General features: G+C 38.5%; 1 protein-coding gene across 1 annotated transcript; it reads left to right on the plus strand.

Moving 5' to 3' along the window:
* Window positions 1-591: 591 nt before the first annotated feature.
* Window positions 592-20,531, plus strand: LOC104510098 (WW domain-containing oxidoreductase; the record flags this gene model as incomplete). Its single annotated transcript, XM_010152242.1, has 4 exons — window positions 592-656; window positions 1,897-1,954; window positions 2,431-2,609; window positions 20,425-20,531. Coding segments are annotated over 4 exons (409 nt in total), but the record flags the coding sequence as incomplete, so codon positions are not given.
* Between the last annotated feature and the right edge of the window lie 419 nt (window positions 20,532-20,950).

Raw genomic sequence — 20,950 nt, forward strand, 5'->3', positions numbered from 1 at the left:
GGGCGGAGCTGTGCCGTGCTGGCCGTCGCCGGGCAGGGCCACGGCCTCCTGCCTCTCTGGGAGCGATGCTGTAGCAGCGCTAGAAAGCGTCAGTGTCGTAGTTGGGCCAGCACAATACTGTACTTTTCTTAGTTTTCCTACTTGTAGGAATAGAGAAGCAGGTGGTGTGGAGGTTAAAAGTGATCAGTACACCACAGCTGTGGTGAGTGAAAAATTTGTTTGGCACCATCTGCTTGTGCTGCTCTGAAAATGATTGCAACCTCACTGGTTACAAAAGGGGACCTGCTACAGGGCTAACTAGGGGAATGTATATTTATGTATTTTTCTCCTCTCTTGTGGTTTCTGTAACCACGCAGATCTTGGAATCTGTTTCAGTATGTTTAAAGCTGCAAGGTTTATTCCGTCCCACATAAAGGGGGAAAGTGTAGTGCTTTCTCACCTGTGGTGGGTTTGTCTTCCTCCAAAGAGCTGGTTTACAAACACTGGACAGTATTTTTTTTAGTTTATCTGAACTTTGTTTATAAACAGCCAATTTTCTCTAGATGGTTGTTTTTCTTAGGTCAAGTTTCTTAAACTTTTCTTTTCCTACAGCCACCTGGAAGAAAAAACACAGTGGGAACACCCGAAGTCTGGGAAGAGGAAACGTGTTGCAGGAGGTCCGTGTTAAACTTCTGTAATGAACTGAAATTATGTTACAAACATTAGTTGGAGTCTGTGCAGGAACTAGATCTCACTTTGATCTGCTAGTTGACACTAATCACGGTGGAAAATTGAGCTTGCCAAATACAACTGATTTCAGTGGGTTTTTACCTATATGATTTGTGTCAGTGTAGTGTGATCCCTGCAGTTTTATGACTTTCTTGTATTGCTCCATAATGCCAAAGTACTAATTCCAGGATAAATGGATATTTTGCTGTGGCCTGTAAAGCATACAGACAAAGGCTGGAATTCTCTGTTTTGCTTCTGGTATCCTGGTGTCTGTTAGGTAATATTTATAGTTGGATTATATTAATCAAGAATCTTCCTGGCACAGAAGGAAGTCCTGTTAGTTTTCATTTTACTTGTTTTCCCAAACCCAGTTGAATGCTTGTGCCAGAACAGAAGACAGCCACTGTTGCAGGACACTTCCAAAGGTATATGACTTCTTAAGGACCTTGAATCAGTGCCTTAAATTGGATCTTCCCAGAAGCTTCTATTTGGCATACCTAGGGCTACTGTGCTGTTGGCAAGCCGTATTGCTTTTGGCATTGGTAACGTGGCTATAACTGGAATGTTTTCAGTAGATTTTGAGCTGAGGAATTATAATTCAATAGTTTTCAGCCATGATTAGCAATATTGGGAATGTTATCTGTTAAGTACTTCTGTAGGGTTTTTTATTCAAGAATTTATTTTGTAAAGATTTGTCATTTTTGTTCTTTCATCTGTCCTTCCAACTTGGATTTAATGTATCCCATACCCACTCAAGGGTTATGATCTTCCAACTTTTGGTATGTGTTACATGTTACATTTCCTACATTTCGTTCAGTGTTATTGCTATTTACTTTATCATGATAGATACTAAACTGTGCAGCATAGATGTGTATGCACTAGGCCGCATGGTTGCATTTTGCTGGTTTGTGCTATAACAGGAAATAATTTTTATAAAGAACTTTTAGATTATACTTAATATGCTAGTCCTTACCCCTGTACCTGATCTCTGTATTGTACTCTTATTGGAGAGCATTTGCAAGTGGCTAGGGAAGTGATCCTCTTCTCAAGTCCCATCATTCAGGTGCAGCAGGCAGCTGCGTTACCTATGGAGGTAGTGCAGAATTTTGCCACATCTTCCTGAGAAATCATTTAAACTTGAGTGTACTGTAATGCCTGCAAAAAGGTAATGTTTTATGTGTTTCCTAGGCCTGCCATATGGATGGGAGCAGGAGACTGAAGAAAATGGACAAGTCTATTTTGTAGAGTAAGTATGTCAAAATGTAGAATGTAGACAAATAGGACAACTGTGTTTCATGTTGGGTAATCTTTCTGAGTAGTTATGGTACTGTGACATTCTCAGCTGGAAAGATGAATTAATAAGTACAACTTAAGAATACATATGCAAATGTTACAGTTGTAGCAGTGTCAGAAACCCACCCATTTCTGCGTTGTTTTGAATACTTCCATGTGCACAGAAATACCAGCTTGGGTGACAGATTGAAGTCACTTGCATAGCCACATCTCAGTGCAAGCTGACCCTCAGGCAATGTTTCTGTAGGTTCATTTGGTTTGTATTCCTTCATGGATAAATTCTGTATGTATAACTTTAAAAAGCAATTGGGAAAACATGATTTTTTTTGAAATTTAAATAATCCGTGGGAACTGTACACAACAGTAGTTGAAATCTGAATTTGGAGTGCAGAAGGGTCAAAGCAGCTGAATTTTTGTGTTCTTTTGCAGCCACATAAACAAAAGGACTACTTACCTTGACCCCAGATTGGCCTTTACTGTTGAAGATAATCCAGTAAAGCCTACTACTAGACAAAAGTATGATGGAAACAGTACTGCAATGGAAATACTCCAGGGTCGTGACTTGAGTGGAAAAGTGGTTATAATCACGGGAGCAAATTCAGGAATAGGTAGGTAGGTTAACATTACACACAAGTCAAAGATAAATATTGTTATGTTGTACCATCAGCTGTTGTTTCACTATCTGTGCAGTTTTGGTATTCAGACTTGGTTTGCATTATATCCATGTAAAACCTCTAGTTACATAACTCTTTTCAGGTTCGTATACAGCTTTGTAAAAAAGTGTGGAGAATTTGGAGCTTTGAGGAGAGCCACAGGAAAGACACCAAGTCTGAAACAATTGATTTTTGCCCAGAAAAATACCTATGGGGGCATTTTGAGTTATGTAAATAAATACACAAAGGATGGCTGTGAAAGGGAAGTTTCTTTATGCTCTTGGTGTCTAGGACAAGGACTACGGCTTATATGGCTGCAGGGGAGTTAAGGTAAAGCACTTGGAAAAAATTCTGATGGCAGCAAGTAAACTCGGGCGAAGATTTTCCAAGGAGGCTGTGGAATCTTTCTCTCAAAGTATTTGCAAGTCAGCTTAATGATGGACTTGTGTCAGAATGTCGTATTTTAGGCTCCTTTAGGGCAAAAAAGTACATTTATCACCTCCTGAAATACCTGTTAGTTTTATTTTCTAGCAGGTTCGTAAAACCTTTTAGATGCTCGGCTTGTTTAGGTATCTGTTACTTGCCTGATACAGAAGTAATACTATGTATTTGAGGGATTCCAATTAGGTGCTTTTGTTTAATTTTTATAATGAAGCTTTGGTGCTTAGGGGCTTTGCCTTTCTTCTGTGAAGACAGGGTTTCTTATCTGGCTTAACTTGCTAGGCTGTTTGAAGTTTCACTCGTCAACCTGTGCAGGATATGTCTTTTTCTGTGGCTTAAATTTGTGAAGGAGCCACAAATGCTACAACCCTGTTGTGCTGTGGTATTAGATTTTTTTTTTGGTGCATTTTTTTTGGTGAATCTTCCTAAATCTTACATAACTGTTAATATTTTGTTCCCTTTTGTGGCTTGCATTTTTGTGTGTGGTGGGATTGCATCAATATTGAAAGAGTCATTATGCAAACTATTTGGTGTCTTTTTTAGTGTAGGATCTAGAGTTAAATGCATTTATGAGGACCTTAGAAAATCTTGGAGACATGCTGGAAAATAGCAGGACTTATCACTCTGAATTCTCTTGGTCTTTACCCCTTAATTATTCAAGGAAGTGTTATCCCACAGGAGTCAGATGAAGAATTCAGAGCTTTGTCGTAACGTCCAATTTAGGCATTGACAGCCTGTGTCCTGCTGTCATGGTGTGACTTAGTACCTCAGATTGATATTGCAGTTAAGTACAACATGCCCTGCCCTACCTGCCTCAGTGAGGAATTTGGGTTTTCTAGTAAGGTTTACATTGCAGATTCATGGTACAGCATGTCTTCACGTTGCGTCCAGCAATAGAGTTTGCTTTGTAGGCAACTGTGCAGCCTGAGAACACTTAAAAATTACCTGGGTTCAAATTATTTGCCTTCAGCTGGAGAAGGGCTACCACTCAGACTTGCTCAATGAGCCAGAAGTTTCATATATGGCAAAAGATGAATCCAAGATGTATGATGCTTTTGTCAAGGTTTTCTCCCCTGTTTTCTTCCTCGCTTTGTAATCTGGATTGATCACAAGTAAGTGAGCATATCCTGCACCAGATCTTCTTTGCTTGTGACATATCTGCACAGATACATGCACACCTACACATAGATACTTCCTTGATTGCTGTTAGTAGATGAGGGAAGGATATGCCCTGGTCAGAAGCATACCAAGAAGAGTGGGAGTGTTAGTGAAATAAACCTTGGGCTTGTGCTACTGTATGAGGTTAGGACAAGGAGTAAAAGTAAAAGCAAATATGTGATTAAGGTGGTCTTATGGCCTGTATAACTCAACTCTTGCATCCCATGTTGGATTCAATCTTAGGCTTTGTGTCTGATACTACTTAGAGTTACCATGGAGCATGGATTAAGGAGAAAACAGTTCTAGGGTTATGCTTATTACGTAATGGATATTCTTCCTTCCTAGCTGTGTGGATGTCTGAGAGGGGATATAATCTGGGCTGGGCTTCTGCTGGTTATGACTTCTGATTGTCCTGTTTGATGGAGAAGAACAAGGTTCAAACTCCTTGGTGTTGTGTGAAGGGAATGCTCCCCCTTTGGGCGTGGGTAATGGTGTTCTTATCCAATTAATTTGGACATAATTGACAGAATTTGAGACAACAGTTTCAGGAAAACTTCAATTTTTAACATGTATCAGTCTAAGATAAACTAACTCTTAGCCGTGCTTTGTGACTCTTGGCAAATTGCTTTGTCAGTCTCATGTAATGGATTGCAACATAGACATCCCTGTGAGCTTTCGTATGTCTACACAGTACTTTGGGACTCCATGTGGAAATACTAATTAGCTAGCTCAAACAGTCTGGCCACTTCTGGAGCTTATTCCCAGTTATTTTTAGAATTTCAGTGCTGTGCTCCACTTGGTGTTGTAGATACTCCTTTCAAACTCTCTGTGTATTTTGAGAGGTAAACAATTACTGTGTTTTCAGAACACTAACATGCTTTCTTTAAGGGGTAAGGTTAAATATTCCCAAGAAAATATTGCTGTCCAAGTAGAAAACAATCAAAAAAGAATGGATTACTTGTGGAGCATCTGTACTTAATATAAGGAAACAAAAATCACTCAGCCCTTTCATTGCTGTCAAAATTAGTTTCCGTGGGATATTTGAAACTAACTTTACGGTACACTTGCTGAGAAATTTTTCACTTCAAGATGGGTAGAACAAAGATCGAGGTGTAAGTTTGCAGACTGCAGTCTATCAGAGCTTGGAAAAATGCATTTTCAATTACTGCAATGCTGGATGCTCAAGATGAGGTTTGGAGAATGCTCAGAATCCCTTGAAAGATGGATGAACATAGAAGTTATTTTTTTGTTTATCCATATACACCATTTCAAGATGGCAAAGTTAAAAACAGATCAGTAAAGATGGAATAATTGACTTTATTTGGGAATCTAATACAGGGAATCCAATGTAACTTGCCGGGAACTTTTTTTTTCTCTTACAGTTGAAAAATCTCCATCTTCTGAAAAATAGTGATGCTTACCTAAGTGCTGAGGGAATTCTTTGATGCCTGCAGAAGTAGTAGGGTTTTAGTGGTATACATACTGGCTTCTCCAGTGTTACTTCATTAACTTCTCTTAATGTGTCTGTGAAGGGGAGACTGTCTGCTCTGTTGTTCTTATTTTCATTATTGATTAGGAACATGTACTGTAAGAATCTCGTAGATTACACACCCACTTTCTTAAGTTAGTTCTTAAAATTGCTATGAAAAATGTGTGTGTAAAAGGAAAAAAAAAAAGAGGTACTAAAAAAATAGATTTAGAAACACTTCATTAGTTTTCATTAGTAACTTGGGAAAGTTAGAATTACTCTCTTACAATACAAAGAGATCACAGCAGGTCAAGAATTATTAGTAAAATGTTTTCCTCTACATTTTTATTTTGGAAGCTTTTTCTTCTGAAGGTGCAGTGCAAATATTCCTCAGATCTTTTTCTCATCTATTTTTCTTAAGCTCAATTAAAATTTTAGTCTGAGTTCCACATTGAAAGTTGTGGTAACTTTGGTCATGGTAAAGCTGGTGTAGTAAAAAGAAGCAAGACTAATTTACTGAGCAGTTCAGTCTTGTCATTTCAACCCTTCTGGGTTTAAAAACTTATTGTTGTATGTACATTTAACCGTGAGTTTTGTAAATTGTCAGTTTGTCCCCTTAAAGTCAGTAAGGCTTATTCCACTGTGGGAATTAAAGATAGTATGTGAATTTATGGGGCTTTGTTTTAATGAACTCGGCATCAGGTTGGAGAGAAGCCCCCCCCAGCACGCTGCCTGCATGGGCAGTCGGACTTCGGCACCTTCCCACTAGAGGGCTCTGTTGCTCTTTGAAAATGCTGAACAAAAGCGACCTGGTGCTTTTCCCTGGTTTTGGTAAATGCTCCTATAATTTTGTTATTTTTGTTCTTAATTATTAGGGCTAGAACTTGACTTTTTAAAAAGTATGTCAGCTGTTCATCTAGCCTTAATTTTATAAAACGATGTGGTATTTTCAAGTGCATGTGTAAGCAATCTTCTCAAAGCAAAGTTTTTTTTTTTTTAAAGAATTTTTACTTGGTTTTAGTATCAGGAAGACAGTTGGGTAGCTAATGTGATTTTGTATGACTTGGATAAATATTGCTATCTGGTTTTAAGATTCCTGTAGCTATATGACCTTGAAACTCCGTGTGTTGTTTTCTGTATTGGGTGCAGTTGCATCTAACCTATTGTGACTGCTAGAGTATGCATGAGTAGCGCACTGGAGTAGTGCTGCAGTATATTATGGAAGGGCAAATGTGTATGTTCTGTGCAGTCAGGCAGATTCCACAAAGTGGGGTTTTTCTTAACGCTTTTCCAAGATTTTATCACAAACCCGTATTGATAATCACAACCCAACCATTGTTCAAACTGCAATTCTAACTTTTCGGCTATATGAAGGTCAAAGGAAATGTGTTAACTGTGCTTGTTGTGGGCATCCCTTACAAAAGCAAGCTATCTCAAGAAAATGAAAACTGCTTTTGGCTTTGAGCAGTTTAATTTTTTCGAATACAGAGGAAAATCCAGAAGCTTCACTCATAATGTGGCTTGCTATATTGCTTTTCTTGATTGTTTTACCAGAGTGTAAAGCATGTAATTTTGTAATTGTGGAAATGTTTTAGGTTATTTCTTCAAAATAATTATCAGTTAATGTTTGGTTAAATGGGATTCTCTTTTTTTTTTCCTGGCACTTTTGCTATGCAATGAAGAGATCTCAGCCAGGAGAATATTTTTTTATTAGGTACTATGAATCAGGATGTAAAACACGAGTCACTGCTCCAGTGAGCTTGTGGTCTGTGTATGTTTGGTGTGAGATGTTTTTTCTTGTACAGAACTTCAGTAATAGCAGCTTTTGTCATACTGATGCAAAAGGTTGGGAAATGTGCTTATAATTTATCACAATTAAACATCTGCTTTGTGATATAAAAATTTGTTTTGATTTGGCCCTTTAATTTATGAATGATAAACAGAAGTTTTTCTGGTTTATCCCTCTCATAGCTTTTTTTTTTTCCCTCCTGATGACTGTATTTTAGAAAAATCTGTTTTTACAGATGAAAGGCAAAGCAACTTATTTTTTCCTTAACTATTAAAATACGATTACCAGCTGTATTCTTCCATTCTTTGATTTATGCTACATGCACAGCTGACTTGCATCCCCTTAAACAGACTTGAGGATCAGGTGTATGAAATCAGGGGAAGAGGCTTTTGAGCTCAAACCGGAGTTTTAGCTCTACTGTCAGCACACAGCCCATGTAGGTTTTGAAATGCATTGTATAGTTAGTTAATGAGTTGTATTCCATAGTTAATTGGAGTGAGGGTTTGTATGTGTACAGAGACATAACTGAACATTGTCAGTCTGTAGAAGGTAACATTTTGACAATGAGTAACTTGATAATTTTCTTAGTATTAATCATGATGGTACCATGTAGGTTTTCAAATTTTGTTCACCTGTGGTGGTGTTTTTGTCATAAATATAAACTATGTAGCTCTGCAATTCATCATGTGCCTTTCATGGTGTCACCTGCACCTAAATCAGAAATCTCTCTCATGTGGTACATGATTTGAACACTCTGCATCTGTGAGCAATGTAGAATGGCTACCCTTCTTAAATCATTCTGCTCCAAAAATACTAGAAACGCTACTGGGAGAAAAAAACCCCAAACCAGTAAAGTTTCAGTGGTCTGAGATGTGGGATTATCTGTGGTAATTCTGAGGCAAATAGCATCTATGATCTGATATTGTCAGGGTGGAAATAGAACTTCAAACTATTGGGAAGCTAGGAATCTCTCTTTTCAGCAAGCATACAGTGCTTATGTTGATTCAGAAATATCCCAAGATATTTGGTTTTCTGTTATCATTTTATTGCATTAAAATAAGTTATTTTTGGTAGCTTTTTTATACACTTCTGACAAACAGAAAAAATATGTTGACCTGGGCCATGTGTAGTGCAGCATTTATGTATGGCTGCTGTGCTTTGACGCTGTGCTTTTGTACTGCATACTGACAGAAGGTCATGAAAGTTTGTTTGGCTGTGGAGTGACAGATTGCATAGCTTCTGAATTCCTGAATTCCTGGTTTCTGGGCTACTGTTTCTGTAGGTCATGTAGTAGTCTCAGAGCACTTCTATATTAGTTTTGCTCTTGATCTTGCTTGTAGTTAAAAAGCAGAATATATCTTCAGAGTCCTGAGAGAGAGGCAGGTGTGGCTAACCTTTGTCGCATTTCTTATGCCAGTTGAGTAATAGCTAATTGAGTAATGGCTATTTAAGCTACTACCCATAAGAGGAGCAAAATTAAACTTTTAAAGCTTCTCTAAATTCTTGTGAAGATCATTAAGGTCTCTAATAGATGCTGGCTAGCTTTCACTGCTATGCCCTAAATCTGTTGGCAATGGAGAGATAGGAAAAGTATGCTGAAAAAGAACACCTTCTTAAGAAATAAAAAATTGCCTGCTCTGCACCTGCAGAGAGAAGGGTTTTGTGAATATGGAGAACAATTCTAGCTGCAGAAGTTACTGAGATTATTTGTGGGTGGCAGCATGTTTACTGAGGCTGGCTTTATCGGCCTTCACAAAGAAGGTAGTGTTTGCTGAATCCTAATCAGACCAGTGAATGGTCTCATTTAAGTCAAACTCAGATCATATGGGAGGAATAAAACAGACCCTTGCAAATACCAGTGAGGACTCATTTTAATAGTATTAGTTTTATTGTCTTTAAATATGTTCATTGCCCTTCACTGTATTACATGGAGTTTGGTCTGAGCCCACAGATGTTTGTCTGAATCTGCCAGTAAAGAGGAGTTCAGCTCTTTTTGAGCTAGATTGTGCTTTCAAAGAAAAATGCATCCATTTCTCAGGGAAAAGTTGCGAAGTTGTTTTCTAATTTCTCTTGTCTGTTTCTGCATGAAGTAATGTTTAAAGGTTACAACTGGCAGGACTTCTACAAGGGGGTTGCTCAAGATAGTCCTCTGTTTCAGATTCCCTTTATGATTTCTTGTATGGTTTTGGAATCTTCCTCATGCTCTAACACTGGACTTCTGTCGGCCTTGAAATAAAATAGCAGCCTGTTTTTGTTGGATAGTTTGTATTGGGGAAAAAAAACCATCTCTAAGAGAAAATCCATCTCTCTGGTTTTGGTCAGTATTCTTGTTTTTCTCAGTTCTATTCATATGTTAACTTTTCTCAAAGATCTCTAAGCATAAAGTTCTGTTTTGCATGTCTTATTAGGAGGAATAAACAGCAGGGTGTTTGCTTGCCAGTAACTATTTGCATCCCTTTTTCTTAGGAGAGCAGAGAAAAGGGATGGGGAAGCCAGCTTGTGACAAGGCTTTTCTAATGGTCTTTGATTTCTATCTAGATCTTCACCCAATTTAGTGAAAAGTGTCTGCCTGAATCAGTCAGCTTTCATAAATGTGTGAATTCCTTTGGATTGACAAGTTGAAATTTCTGCCTGTTTTTACATACAGAAATTCTTAATTCTGTTGCTGCTCGATGGTGCAGAGAGAAGGGAAATAGTGGGGTTTTGCTAGGGAGATGCATCTTATGTTCTAGCTGAACCAGCACAGCTTGTGGTGAATGAACTTCTACGGCCTCTGCACGGTTGTGTGTTTTCAGGTTGGAAGTGTTTTGCCTGTGGAGACCTGAAGTGGATATTATTTATGGAGGCTTAGGTTCAGAGCTTGTGAGACAGACGGAAAGGTCAGCAGTATATAACCTTGGATTATTTTTCTTGGCCAAGTCCTAGCTGTCCCTGAGATTGTTTTCATGGGATACTTTCCTATTTACTGGATTCTTAAAAGCATGGAAGTGGTTTTCCTTGATGTGTATTTGAAGGTTTTTTTGGTGAATTCTAGGCTCCATGCACCGCGTGTTTCACTATTATAAGCAGCATGGCATGAACAGAAAAGCACGACTGGCCTGGCTGCAGGCAGCGTGTGTATGCTTTGTTCTTGTAGAACAGAATAACCTCTCAGAGAAAAATAAGCTACCCAAAACAAACATCGTTCTGCAGATACAACTTCTACCTCAGGGTCTTCTGCCAGCACAGTTGTGTTGCTTAGGGGCTGTTGTTGCTGTCCTTTGCCAGCAAAACAGTGGCAATGAAGATTTGGGTTTAAACCCTGTGAAAATATGTCTGAGTGGGGAGAGTGAGGGGGAAAAAGTACTTGTCCTTCAGCCTAATACACTTTGGTATTGTATATGCAGCTATATTTTTAGTGTCATGTTGTTACTTGACTTCAACAGTCTTACTCTCTTGAGGAAAAGCTGCACACTTAATCTAAGACTTAATGGGAAAAGTAATGCTGAAAAACTAAAGGTTGAATTTTTAAGCCCTGTGATCCACGTGCTGTGTGCCAAACTTGACATGGTTTATCTTAAACCACATGAGTAGCCCTACTGTAGAAATGTTGGTGTCTGTATAGAAGTTTTGTTGTTTGCTTCTTACTTAAACACAACTTAAAAAAACACTTACTGGAAAAAAAAAAAGTGAAGTGTATTTTTTTAGAAGCCTAAAACTTTGTAGCAGGCATAAATTTTGTTGTACTAGTGTTGGTGGGTTTTTTTTTTTGTTTGTTTGTTTGGTTTTTTTAGGAATGGGAGTACAGTGCTTTTCCAGGAAAGCCTGGATCTTGCAGGAAGTGTATTTTTCGGTAGAATACACTGTCTGGTGTAGGAAAGAGAAGTTAATGGAGGGGAACAGGTAGGGTGGAACTATTAATGCATTCTGTTGCGGGATGTTAGTAGCTGTCTGTCAGGGGTTAGTCCTGATGTATTTTGAACAATTATAAAACGACTAAGAGCTGCTATTTTCAAACGTGGGATAATGTTAATAAAAGAATTCTCTTTACAGTGCTGTATTCTGAAAAATTATGGTAGGTCACAGTGATTGAGTTTTCCATGAGTACGATCACTCTGGTTTAACTCTGGCTTAACTTTGTGAAAGACTAACATTGCTCTGCTTTATGTAGGACTCTGTCTACTTGTTACGTATTATACATATTAAAAGGCCCTCTTGGACTTCTGTGATATACTTCTCTTATTGAGTAAGCTGAAAGTAGTGTCAGACACTCATAATGCTTTTTCATGTCCAGTTTGATGAATCTATTTATTACTTCTGTAATGAGTAGTACACATGGCTGGTTAGCCAAGTTATTGAACTTCATCAACCTTGGCTGAAATTCACAATGCATGTGAAATTTGTAGTAACATGTAAGAAATTACGTCTGGTCTAAAAGGTTCAATAATGATTACTACTTGTAATGGAATCCTTGCACAAAGGATAAGATTGAGCTATCTGCCTGCATTGTTCTTCCCCTGTGAAAATAGTACCAGGAAGTACACTTGTAGAACAGGAGCCTTCACAAGTGGTACTTATTTTCTTGTCAATTATCTGGGAGTTAAAGACTCTTTTCAATTGGCTGCAACATAACTCAATTGCTTTTGTCTTTTGAAATACTTCACAAAGGTTTTGCTCATTGTTTTATGCGTATTTCATAGCCCAGAGATGACAAGACCTTTGGCACAATTCAGTCTCTCTGCAACATGAAACTTACTCTTCACATCATCTTGTGTCTTCATGTTTTGAAAGCTCTTTGTGCTGCAAGAGTTTGAATAGTTTCAACTGTACTTTGTACTTTTTTTTTGGAATGCTTGTTATTTCCAAAAAATGCTTTATTTGTCTGGGTCTGTATCCAGCAGCGAGCAGTTGCCAAGGGGTATAAATCTTAGTCTTGTTGAAGGGTTTTTAACTCTGAAGTTAAATTTGGACTACTTTGTGCCTTATTAAGATACACATGAAAAGTACATAAAAAAAGTGCATGACTGACTTGGCAGCACGCTTTCTTCATCCTGAGTGAATGAAGATGGTGATCTGTGAGAAGGTGTCTGACTGTATCTGTTACTGCATCTGATTTGTGGTCAAGGGACTAGAGACCTGGACTTCCTGACTCTGTTCTTTCTATCTTGTACTTTAAATGCTTGTCTCTTGCAAAAGAAAATATTACGTATCTAGAATGTAAGGCAGAGGTATGCTTCATAATGGTGTAGGATGTAATTTGATGAATAAATGTCATTTACTTAACTTCATACGCACAGACTGGGATTTGGCCATTTAGCTGGCGAACTTGTCACAGACAAGGCAGACTGATATGAGATCAGGAATTGTACAGACTGGTTTCTGTGTGATTTTGAGTGAACTGTTCAATATTAGTTTCTGGCAACCAGCAGAAATAAGGTGTTTTACCAAGTTCAAGTAACATTGCACATAAGACTCAAGGTTTTAGAGTTTAGGTTTTAGAAAGCATTTAGTATGCTTGTTCACCTGGCAGTTTTTCCTGTTCTGCAGGTGTAAAGTTCTGTAGGCATGTATATTGTGGAATTTAACATCGCCTTCCTCAGACTGGCAAGGTCTAAATTCTTAGGAGATGAAAAAAATCAGTGTAGAACATAGCTGTAACTGGTCATTTCCTCTGGCAGGTTGCTGTCATGGAGCTCTTGGGTGGGTTGCTGGTGTTACAGCTGTTAGCAGGTAGACCTTCAATGTCATCTAAAACAATATACATTAGTTGTGGTATGAGAAGATGCATGATATATTTTCATGCCCTTCTTGAAAGTGTGGTGAAGAGGGTCTTTCTTTGTTTCCACTCCCCCCAATGTCCTTATGTTATAATTTAATGACTTCCAATCCTGCTTGTTTTTCCTTTCTCCTTACTTTTGTGTATAGACACTTTTTTGTTAATACTCTTCTTATTCTTCATCTTTTGTTTCAGAACTCCATCTCCTGCCTTACTTTGTATGTTGGAACCACATGATGGATCATTTGGGTTATATAACAGCTTCCCATCTCCCTCTTTCCTTCATAGTTTAAAGCACACCCAAAAGATTTTCCAGTTTTGAACCTTGGGAGGTTGGTACCCATCCTGAATACCATCTAATCCAGAAAAACTAGAATGTAAGGAGGTAACCTAGGACACCTAGACCTCCTCATCTTGTTATCTTGCCCTTTGCTAGCTGTCTCTTATTTGCTGTCTTTATTTACTTGCACTACAAAAAACAATGAACTGCCTCATCTCTGTATTTAGTCTGTTCACAGGATCCTGAAATGACTCTTGTATTAAAATCTTCCTCTGCTGCTTAACTAAACAAATTGTCCTATCTCATGTTGCACAAAGATAAAGTTGGGCAGCAACTACCAGAAATCAAGTAGCATTGTTTCAGTTTTGTCTGCTCACCTGTTCTTTTCCCTGTGACACAAATGGGGAGCCCTTCAGAACAGGGCATGGCTGTGTATGTTTCGATTCTCTGACATCTTTTGTTTCATAACCTAAATTGTGAGCTGTTTAGGGCAAAACCTTGTTCTATTATTTATCTGTGAAATGTCTAGTATACTTCTTAAAATCTTTCACTGTTTGTCTAACTGATATAAATAAATACCAAATTTTGTTTTAGGAAAAAATCTGGTCCATTCTGTGTTGTAGTACTTTATTGGTATCTGTACATAATGCTGAGTATTTCTCATGAAATAACTTGCGGATTAAAGCTTGGAGGATCTAGCACTTTAGCTGACAGCACAGTATGTCTTTTAATTATTCTGCCTTGGATGAAGTATTCCTCTCTATTAAATTTACTTCTTTTATTAACTTTGCACTGTTGCACTTGCCAAAAGGAGATTCAAAACATGCAACTAATTTTTTTTGTTATGTTTAATTAGGGCTGAGCGGTACTGAAACCTATGATACTGTTGGCTTGCAGAACAACAGAAGTGTACTTGAAAAGGAACTAGACAGCGGCTGGCTCTTTTCTCCATTTTTGCTTTGTTGGGAAAAGCTGCTGTGTTGCCTAAAGCTATTGCTGATGCAAAGAGTAGCTTTAGAGAAGTTTGCCAACCACATTTCTCTGAACTTGGAACATTTTTTTTATTTAAGATATCTGATTAAAAAAAAAAAAGCCAGAGAGGCCCAGAGAATTTAAATTAATCTTTGATTTTTTTTTTGTGGTCACTTGAGTGAGCTTGTCTAAGAAGGTGTATTAAAAATAGCAATGATAAATGGGGAAAAAACCCCAAAGTTTTGGGATGAGTTGGAAAAAAAAAAAGGTCCCTCAAAACAGCTTTTAAAACCCAGTTGATACTGAATATCTGATCAGCTTTCTTATAAATCCAGCTGTGAACGCTCTTATGCTGGCATGCTTCCAAAACAAACACTTCAGGGGAGTGTGGATTAGTTGGAAACTGGAGTCTCTGTCGTTGGTATTTGATACTTGCTGCTGAAGGTTAGGTAAATCCTAAATGGATTTGTTTGTTTGTTTGTGACTGTTGCGAGTTTTGTTGCCACTGCTTCTCTTCAGCTTTCCTTAGCTTTGTTAGGAAACAGTGATGAAGCTACAGTAGCAGGTGCAAAAGTGTGATTATTTCCTTAATAATGCATTCAAGTAATGGCAGTTATAAATAGACTGGCTTTATTTCAAAAACAGTGGTCACTTACGCCATAGTGACTTACTGGGGAATAGTGTGCTTGAAATGGCACATCAAATTTTGACTACTCAGATCCGGTGTAGACTTCATCGAGATGCTGGCTTCATGTTGACTTATATTTCAGGCAGATCTTTTCTGCTACTCTGGATTTCTGTTAAATGTTTACTTTGGAAGTGTATGTTTTGCAATAAAAATAAGTGTATTAACATAACTGTAGCTTAACAAAATATTTTTAATCCCTTATGTATATAAACATACATAATTCTGAATAGAGCAATTAGGGTTTTTACTAAGATTAGGAATATGAGTCACTCTAAAATGACTTTCAGACAATGTTGCTAGCTCTGAGTTCTTTTATAATGTATAGAACTCCTTTTCTTTGGCTTGGTAATAATATATTTAGATGCACTTTTAGGTGGAAAGGTTATTTTGGTCTAGAAAATGTTGTGTGAGTTGCTGTGTATTCAGACGTTTCTCTTCCCCACAATGTATTACCTGTTACAAAGGAAAAAGCTATATGCACACAGGAAAATAAGCTAAGTTCTCATTAAACATTAAATTATAAAACTAAATGCTAAATTCTGGGATACTTTTTAAATACAATAATTGATTTATGTTAGGAAAAATGGCTGGCTTGCTTGCAAGAAGCCGCGTTTTCATTTTTAAAGACAATCAAAAGAAAACATTAGTTGATTCTATGCTTGAAGAAACACCGAGAATAAAGAGTTCAAGCAGTAGTCTTCAGTTGCCGATGTGATGCTAAGGTGTGCCTATCTGCATTAATTTCTGCACATGATTTCAGTATTGGTAAAATGCTGCTCTGATAATGTCCATTGAACCGCTTCAATGCACTTTTTTAAAAAAACCTTCAGGAAAAATTTATCTGGGGTTTGGTAGGAGCATGATCCTGTCATTGAATAGATGAAGAAAGGCAAGGTGAACCGTGAAGGCTGACACTTTTTTCCCTTTTCCCCTCTTAACCGAGTGTATATTATTTAACCAGAGCTTTGGGATTAGTTGAAATGGAAGATGTGTGTCTGAATTCTTTCTGGCTGGGACTTTTAGTCACTGATGTACATCTAATGCAAGTAGTAGATATTAGAAAGCCAGGATTTCACTGAAAAATCAGTTCTCATCTCAGAATCTCCATCTCTTCACTCTAGTCCCTGGCCACTGTTTGTCTGTTCTGGCACCTAACAGGACCTGTTTGTATTTACATGGCTTAGCAACTGAAAAAAAAAAAGAATTCTTGAATGACATGATCTGTGCAGTTTAGCATTAAATTTCACTTTTGGTTCTGTCTCCCCCTATGTTTTAATTCTTTTGTTTACTTTTATTTAAATTTTTAAAATGTTCTTTTCTCAACCCATGAGTTTTTGTGTGGTGTGTGGGTTTTTTTCCACTTGTACTCTGCCGATTCTCTCCCCCATCCCACCAGCGTGGAGGGGAAGTGAGTGAGCAGCTGTGTGGTGCTCAGTTGCTGGCTGGCATTAAACCATGACAAGGTTGTCGAAAATTATTGGTCCTTCCCAAGAAGAACCAAACTGTAGAGAAAACCTCTTCCTATTCATTGGAAGTTGGATTTTTTACTTGCAATATCATAAATACATAGAAAAGAAATAGCTCTTCCAGCTGCTAGTTTATCAAGGAATGATTTTGTATGAGTGTCTGACCCATTTTATATTAAAAGAAAATATAAATATTTCAAAGAACCCCCTAGAAATATTCTGAAAATCCACTTGCTTTGCTCTGCAAATGGGGTATCTGTCTCTTTATAAGAACCCAACAGATGTTTGTTGCGGTTCAGAAAGCAACATGAAGTTGGAGGACAATAGAGTGGGGTAAAGAGAAAGTCCTGAGCACAGCTGGGCAAGTGCTGCGCGCTTGTAGTGATAGAAACTGTTGGTGTTACAAATTCCAAGTTGGTTTCTGCTGTTCTGCTGTCCGTAAGTAATCCCTCGGTGTATGAAAGGCCAGAAATACGTAACACAGGCTAATGTTTTTTGCTTCCTACTCCATGGAAGACTTTTGCTCATTTCCTTGATCTTGCTGTGTTCACTGTGGTGTGGAGGGGAAGATGATTTTCTTCTGGACACCTCTGTAGTTCACATTCAGCTTCCCTGTGACGTGGGGCTCAAGGAAGGTGGGACTCATGACGGCTTGAAATCCATACTCAAATGCGTGTGAGGGTGTTTCAGGATGCCGGGTCTCCAGAGCTCTTCTGTCAGTGGAGAGAAAGACAGACATGACTTTGAGGAAACTAAATGTGAACAAACCCTGTGGGCTTTTAAACTGAGGACTAAGCTGTTGCAAAGAGAGATGGCATCACTGCTTTACAAATGTGTTGTAAATGACAGATCCAAGGAATCCTGGAGCGTTTGGAAGGTAGAGAAGCTGAAGAAAACTGCTGTTGTCCAAAATGTTTTTGCATTTCTTGTGTATTCAAACTTTCTTACTTCTATTTGGAATAAAGGAATGTAAAACATTAAATGCATGATACAAATTCTTTCTGAATTGTCCCCAGTGATAAATGGACTCTATGCTGTCTGCTTTAAACAAGAAATTGCTGAATTAGTTTTCCACTCAGTGAATCCCTTTCTCTGTTTTATAGAGGAGGTGGCACTGTTTGACAGAGCCATATATATACTCATCTGGTGTATGTTGACACAATGTACTTGGCATTAATTGAGCGATGCTAACTGCTGGTTAATTGAGACTGTTAGCTGAAAACCTGTCCCAAAATCCACTGATAGTAGTCGGCTGTGGATAGGCAGGAATATGAGAGTATTGAACTGAACAATCCTCACAGAAGATGAAGAATGAAATCAAGTGCTCGTTTCTGAGTCTATGAAAAGCGTGCTGTAAGGAAGGGGCTGCAGGGCTTACTTGTCTGTAGCAAATCCCATCTACCTGTTAGTCCTGCTACCAGTCTGTTAGGTTAGCTGCTGCTATAGTGAGTTGGGCCATAATGTTTGTCCTCGCATATGTCTTAAACAGGATTGTCACTTCCAAGTGTCACTTAGAGCTCATTCTGCTAGGGCAACAGCAGCAAGAGTTGATCTCAGGAGAGTATGGTCCCTTGAGACTTCCAGGACAATCGCTTGATATTTATCTAAGTTTTATGGAAACTAACTTCCCTGGCACTGTGCGATGGGGAGGGTTCACCACTGGAGGGTAGGATTGCTTTTCCGGGAAAAGCAACTAGTGTTGCCGTTAAGGTTCCTTCACGGTGAAGGGCCGTGTCACTGTAAGAGCACATGCGAGTTGGAGTCTCAGATTAAGTGAAGTTTTAAAGAAAACTTTGGTTCTTTTGAAGTCCACAGCATTGCTCTTGTGGGTACAGTTGAGGTTGTTCTGGTTCATTAATTATGCATGTCCTTAACATGGTTATTTAGTTTTCTCTTTATTTAACCTTACTGTGATTTTTTTTTTCTTGCAGCTTTTTTGGATAGGCAGGGATTTTTGTTATGGAGTTTGAATAATTTTGTATTTTAAAATCAATCCCTGTGTTAGGCTGAGGTTTCAAAACGTACTAGATACTGAAAACATGGCTGTGTTTTACTGAAAGACAAATGCTGTTTGCAAAATTCGTTTAACGTAACGAGCCTGTTAAAAGGACAAATGTGTTCCACTGTGCTAGAAGCTTTCCCCTACCTGCTTTAGCTATGTGATGCTGTGGGAGGAAAGCAGCCTTAATTTTTTGCAGGAAAAAGAAAAAGCTAAAGCTATAAAGGGGCTTGAATACTGAGGTGCTTCCAAACTCCTGCTTCAGGTGTTTCAGTTAGAAGTTGCAGTCTTCAAAGCTTCTGCATTGGTATTTCTTAAATTGTAAGTTGTGCTGCTTGATGAAGTTTTTCAGGTCTATGAAGATGTATTTTAAGCTGGTCAAAATAAGTGTATTTTTTACGTAAAAGAAGAAGTATCCAGCTAACTAATAGTACTCTGGTACAACTGGTCTTACAATAGCTACGTGGAAAAAAAATCTAGTTAAATACACTTAAGGTAGAATTAGGAACAGGGAAAGCTTTGCATATGCTGTTGCCGCGCTCCTGTGCGTGCAATGAATTGCTCAGGTAATTAAAGTTGCTTGGTACAATGAATGGCTTTAAAAGAGATACAAGAAAATTGCTTGGACTTAAATACCCTAAGTGTGTAATTGCAGAAAATGGTATAAATTTGTCCTGGTGTTTGTTGATTCTGTAATATAAATTGTCTTGTGCTGGAACTGAATTTTGTTGCTCCAGGGTGTTTTGGAAGTGAGGCAGCCCATCTTATTAGGGTTTTGGTAAACAATTTTTAAAAGGAAAACATAAACATGTTTTAAATGTCATAAAGCTAAACCAAACACCTCCTCCAAATACATCTTCACATACTCAAATTGCTGGGCGTTTCAGTTTGGTTCTTCATTCCTTGTTGAAGCTTCTCTAATTGGGACCTGCTAAGCTATGTTATGCTTCTCTCAGCTAGATGGAAACCTCTTGTCCTTGTTACAGCTCTCCATTGAGATGGCACCAAGTGGTACTCTTGAATACATCACAAATATGTAGGAGCTGGCCTGGGAGAAACCCAGATTCTGGCTGAGTTCTCTGGGCTCCATGGGCATTCTGTGCTCCCAAGAGCTCACCTGCTGGTGTCAATTCTCACAGAGTTTTTTCAACTGAATGAAGTTTGCCCTGGACCAACTGCCATGCAGCTTTTGGTTAATGAGTTGAACAGCGAATCAGGAGTACGCTTACAGAGCTTGCAGATGATGTCAAGGTGGAAAGAGTTGCAGCTCTTGGTAGACAGTTTCATCATTTGAACTGATCTCATTAAATTGCAGTACAGTCCCAAATTAACAAGCTTAAATTAATCTGAAGTCTCCTTTTAGAAGGGAGAAATGAAGTGCCCAAATTCAGAACAGGGAAGAAATGATTAACAGTATTGCAAAAAAGTTGTGTGCAGTTGTTTAGAAGTTCACTGTGAAATTTCCATGTATGAAAGGAAAAAACCTGGGTCTATCGATTCTTGCTGAACTTCAGTTGCAGCAAACAGTGAGCTCTGTCCAGTTGTTTCAGATTTACAAAGAAATGTGCTTGCAGATCAAGTCATATCAGTGTGTTGTGCAAAAGAAGGATTGTCTTAATGGATTATTTTTTCCTCTGTATCATCCAGTACAACCTATTTATCCCCACGATACTGCAGCCAGTATGTTGAAGCTATATTCTAGCTCTGTTTTGTTACTGAGATCTATTTCTGACCAGGAAAATGTTTCATCACAGGTTTTGAAACTGCCAAGTCTCTTGCACTGCATGGGGCATATGTTATCCTGGCCTGCAGAAATCTGTCGAGAGGCAGTGACGCTGTGCAGCGCATTCTCGTGGAATGGGTAAGTGAATGTATGCAGTGTCCCATGCTAAGCCATGTTTTTCAGGATGTGAAGTCTCTCTCTGCTGTACAAGCAGTTAAATAGATACAACCTTGCCACGCAAGAATCTGAGGAAAGAGGCATCTGTTAGTTTGTAATATGCTGTTCAGTCGCTGGTGTATCAGTGAGAGATTTCGTGTCATTCGGGCTGCAAGGCTCGGTGTGCTGGTGTCCGTGTCGCGTGCAGATGCTTTGTGAGGGCAGAAGTGTTCGAAAGCGCTGCTGAGGCAGGCTTTGTAGGTGTCGGACAGGCCATTTCCAGAACCAAAATGTGTAACTAACTGCGGGAGAATGTACCGCTCGGGTATTAAAGACAGCCACTATTTTGCCCATAGTTTTTACACTTTTCAAACCCAAGAATGTTTCCCTCCCTTTCTTTC

Source organism: Eurypyga helias, unplaced genomic scaffold (assembly GCF_000690775.1).
Source record: "Eurypyga helias isolate BGI_N326 unplaced genomic scaffold, ASM69077v1 scaffold12165, whole genome shotgun sequence".
Lineage (NCBI taxonomy): Eukaryota > Metazoa > Chordata > Aves > Eurypygiformes > Eurypygidae > Eurypyga > Eurypyga helias.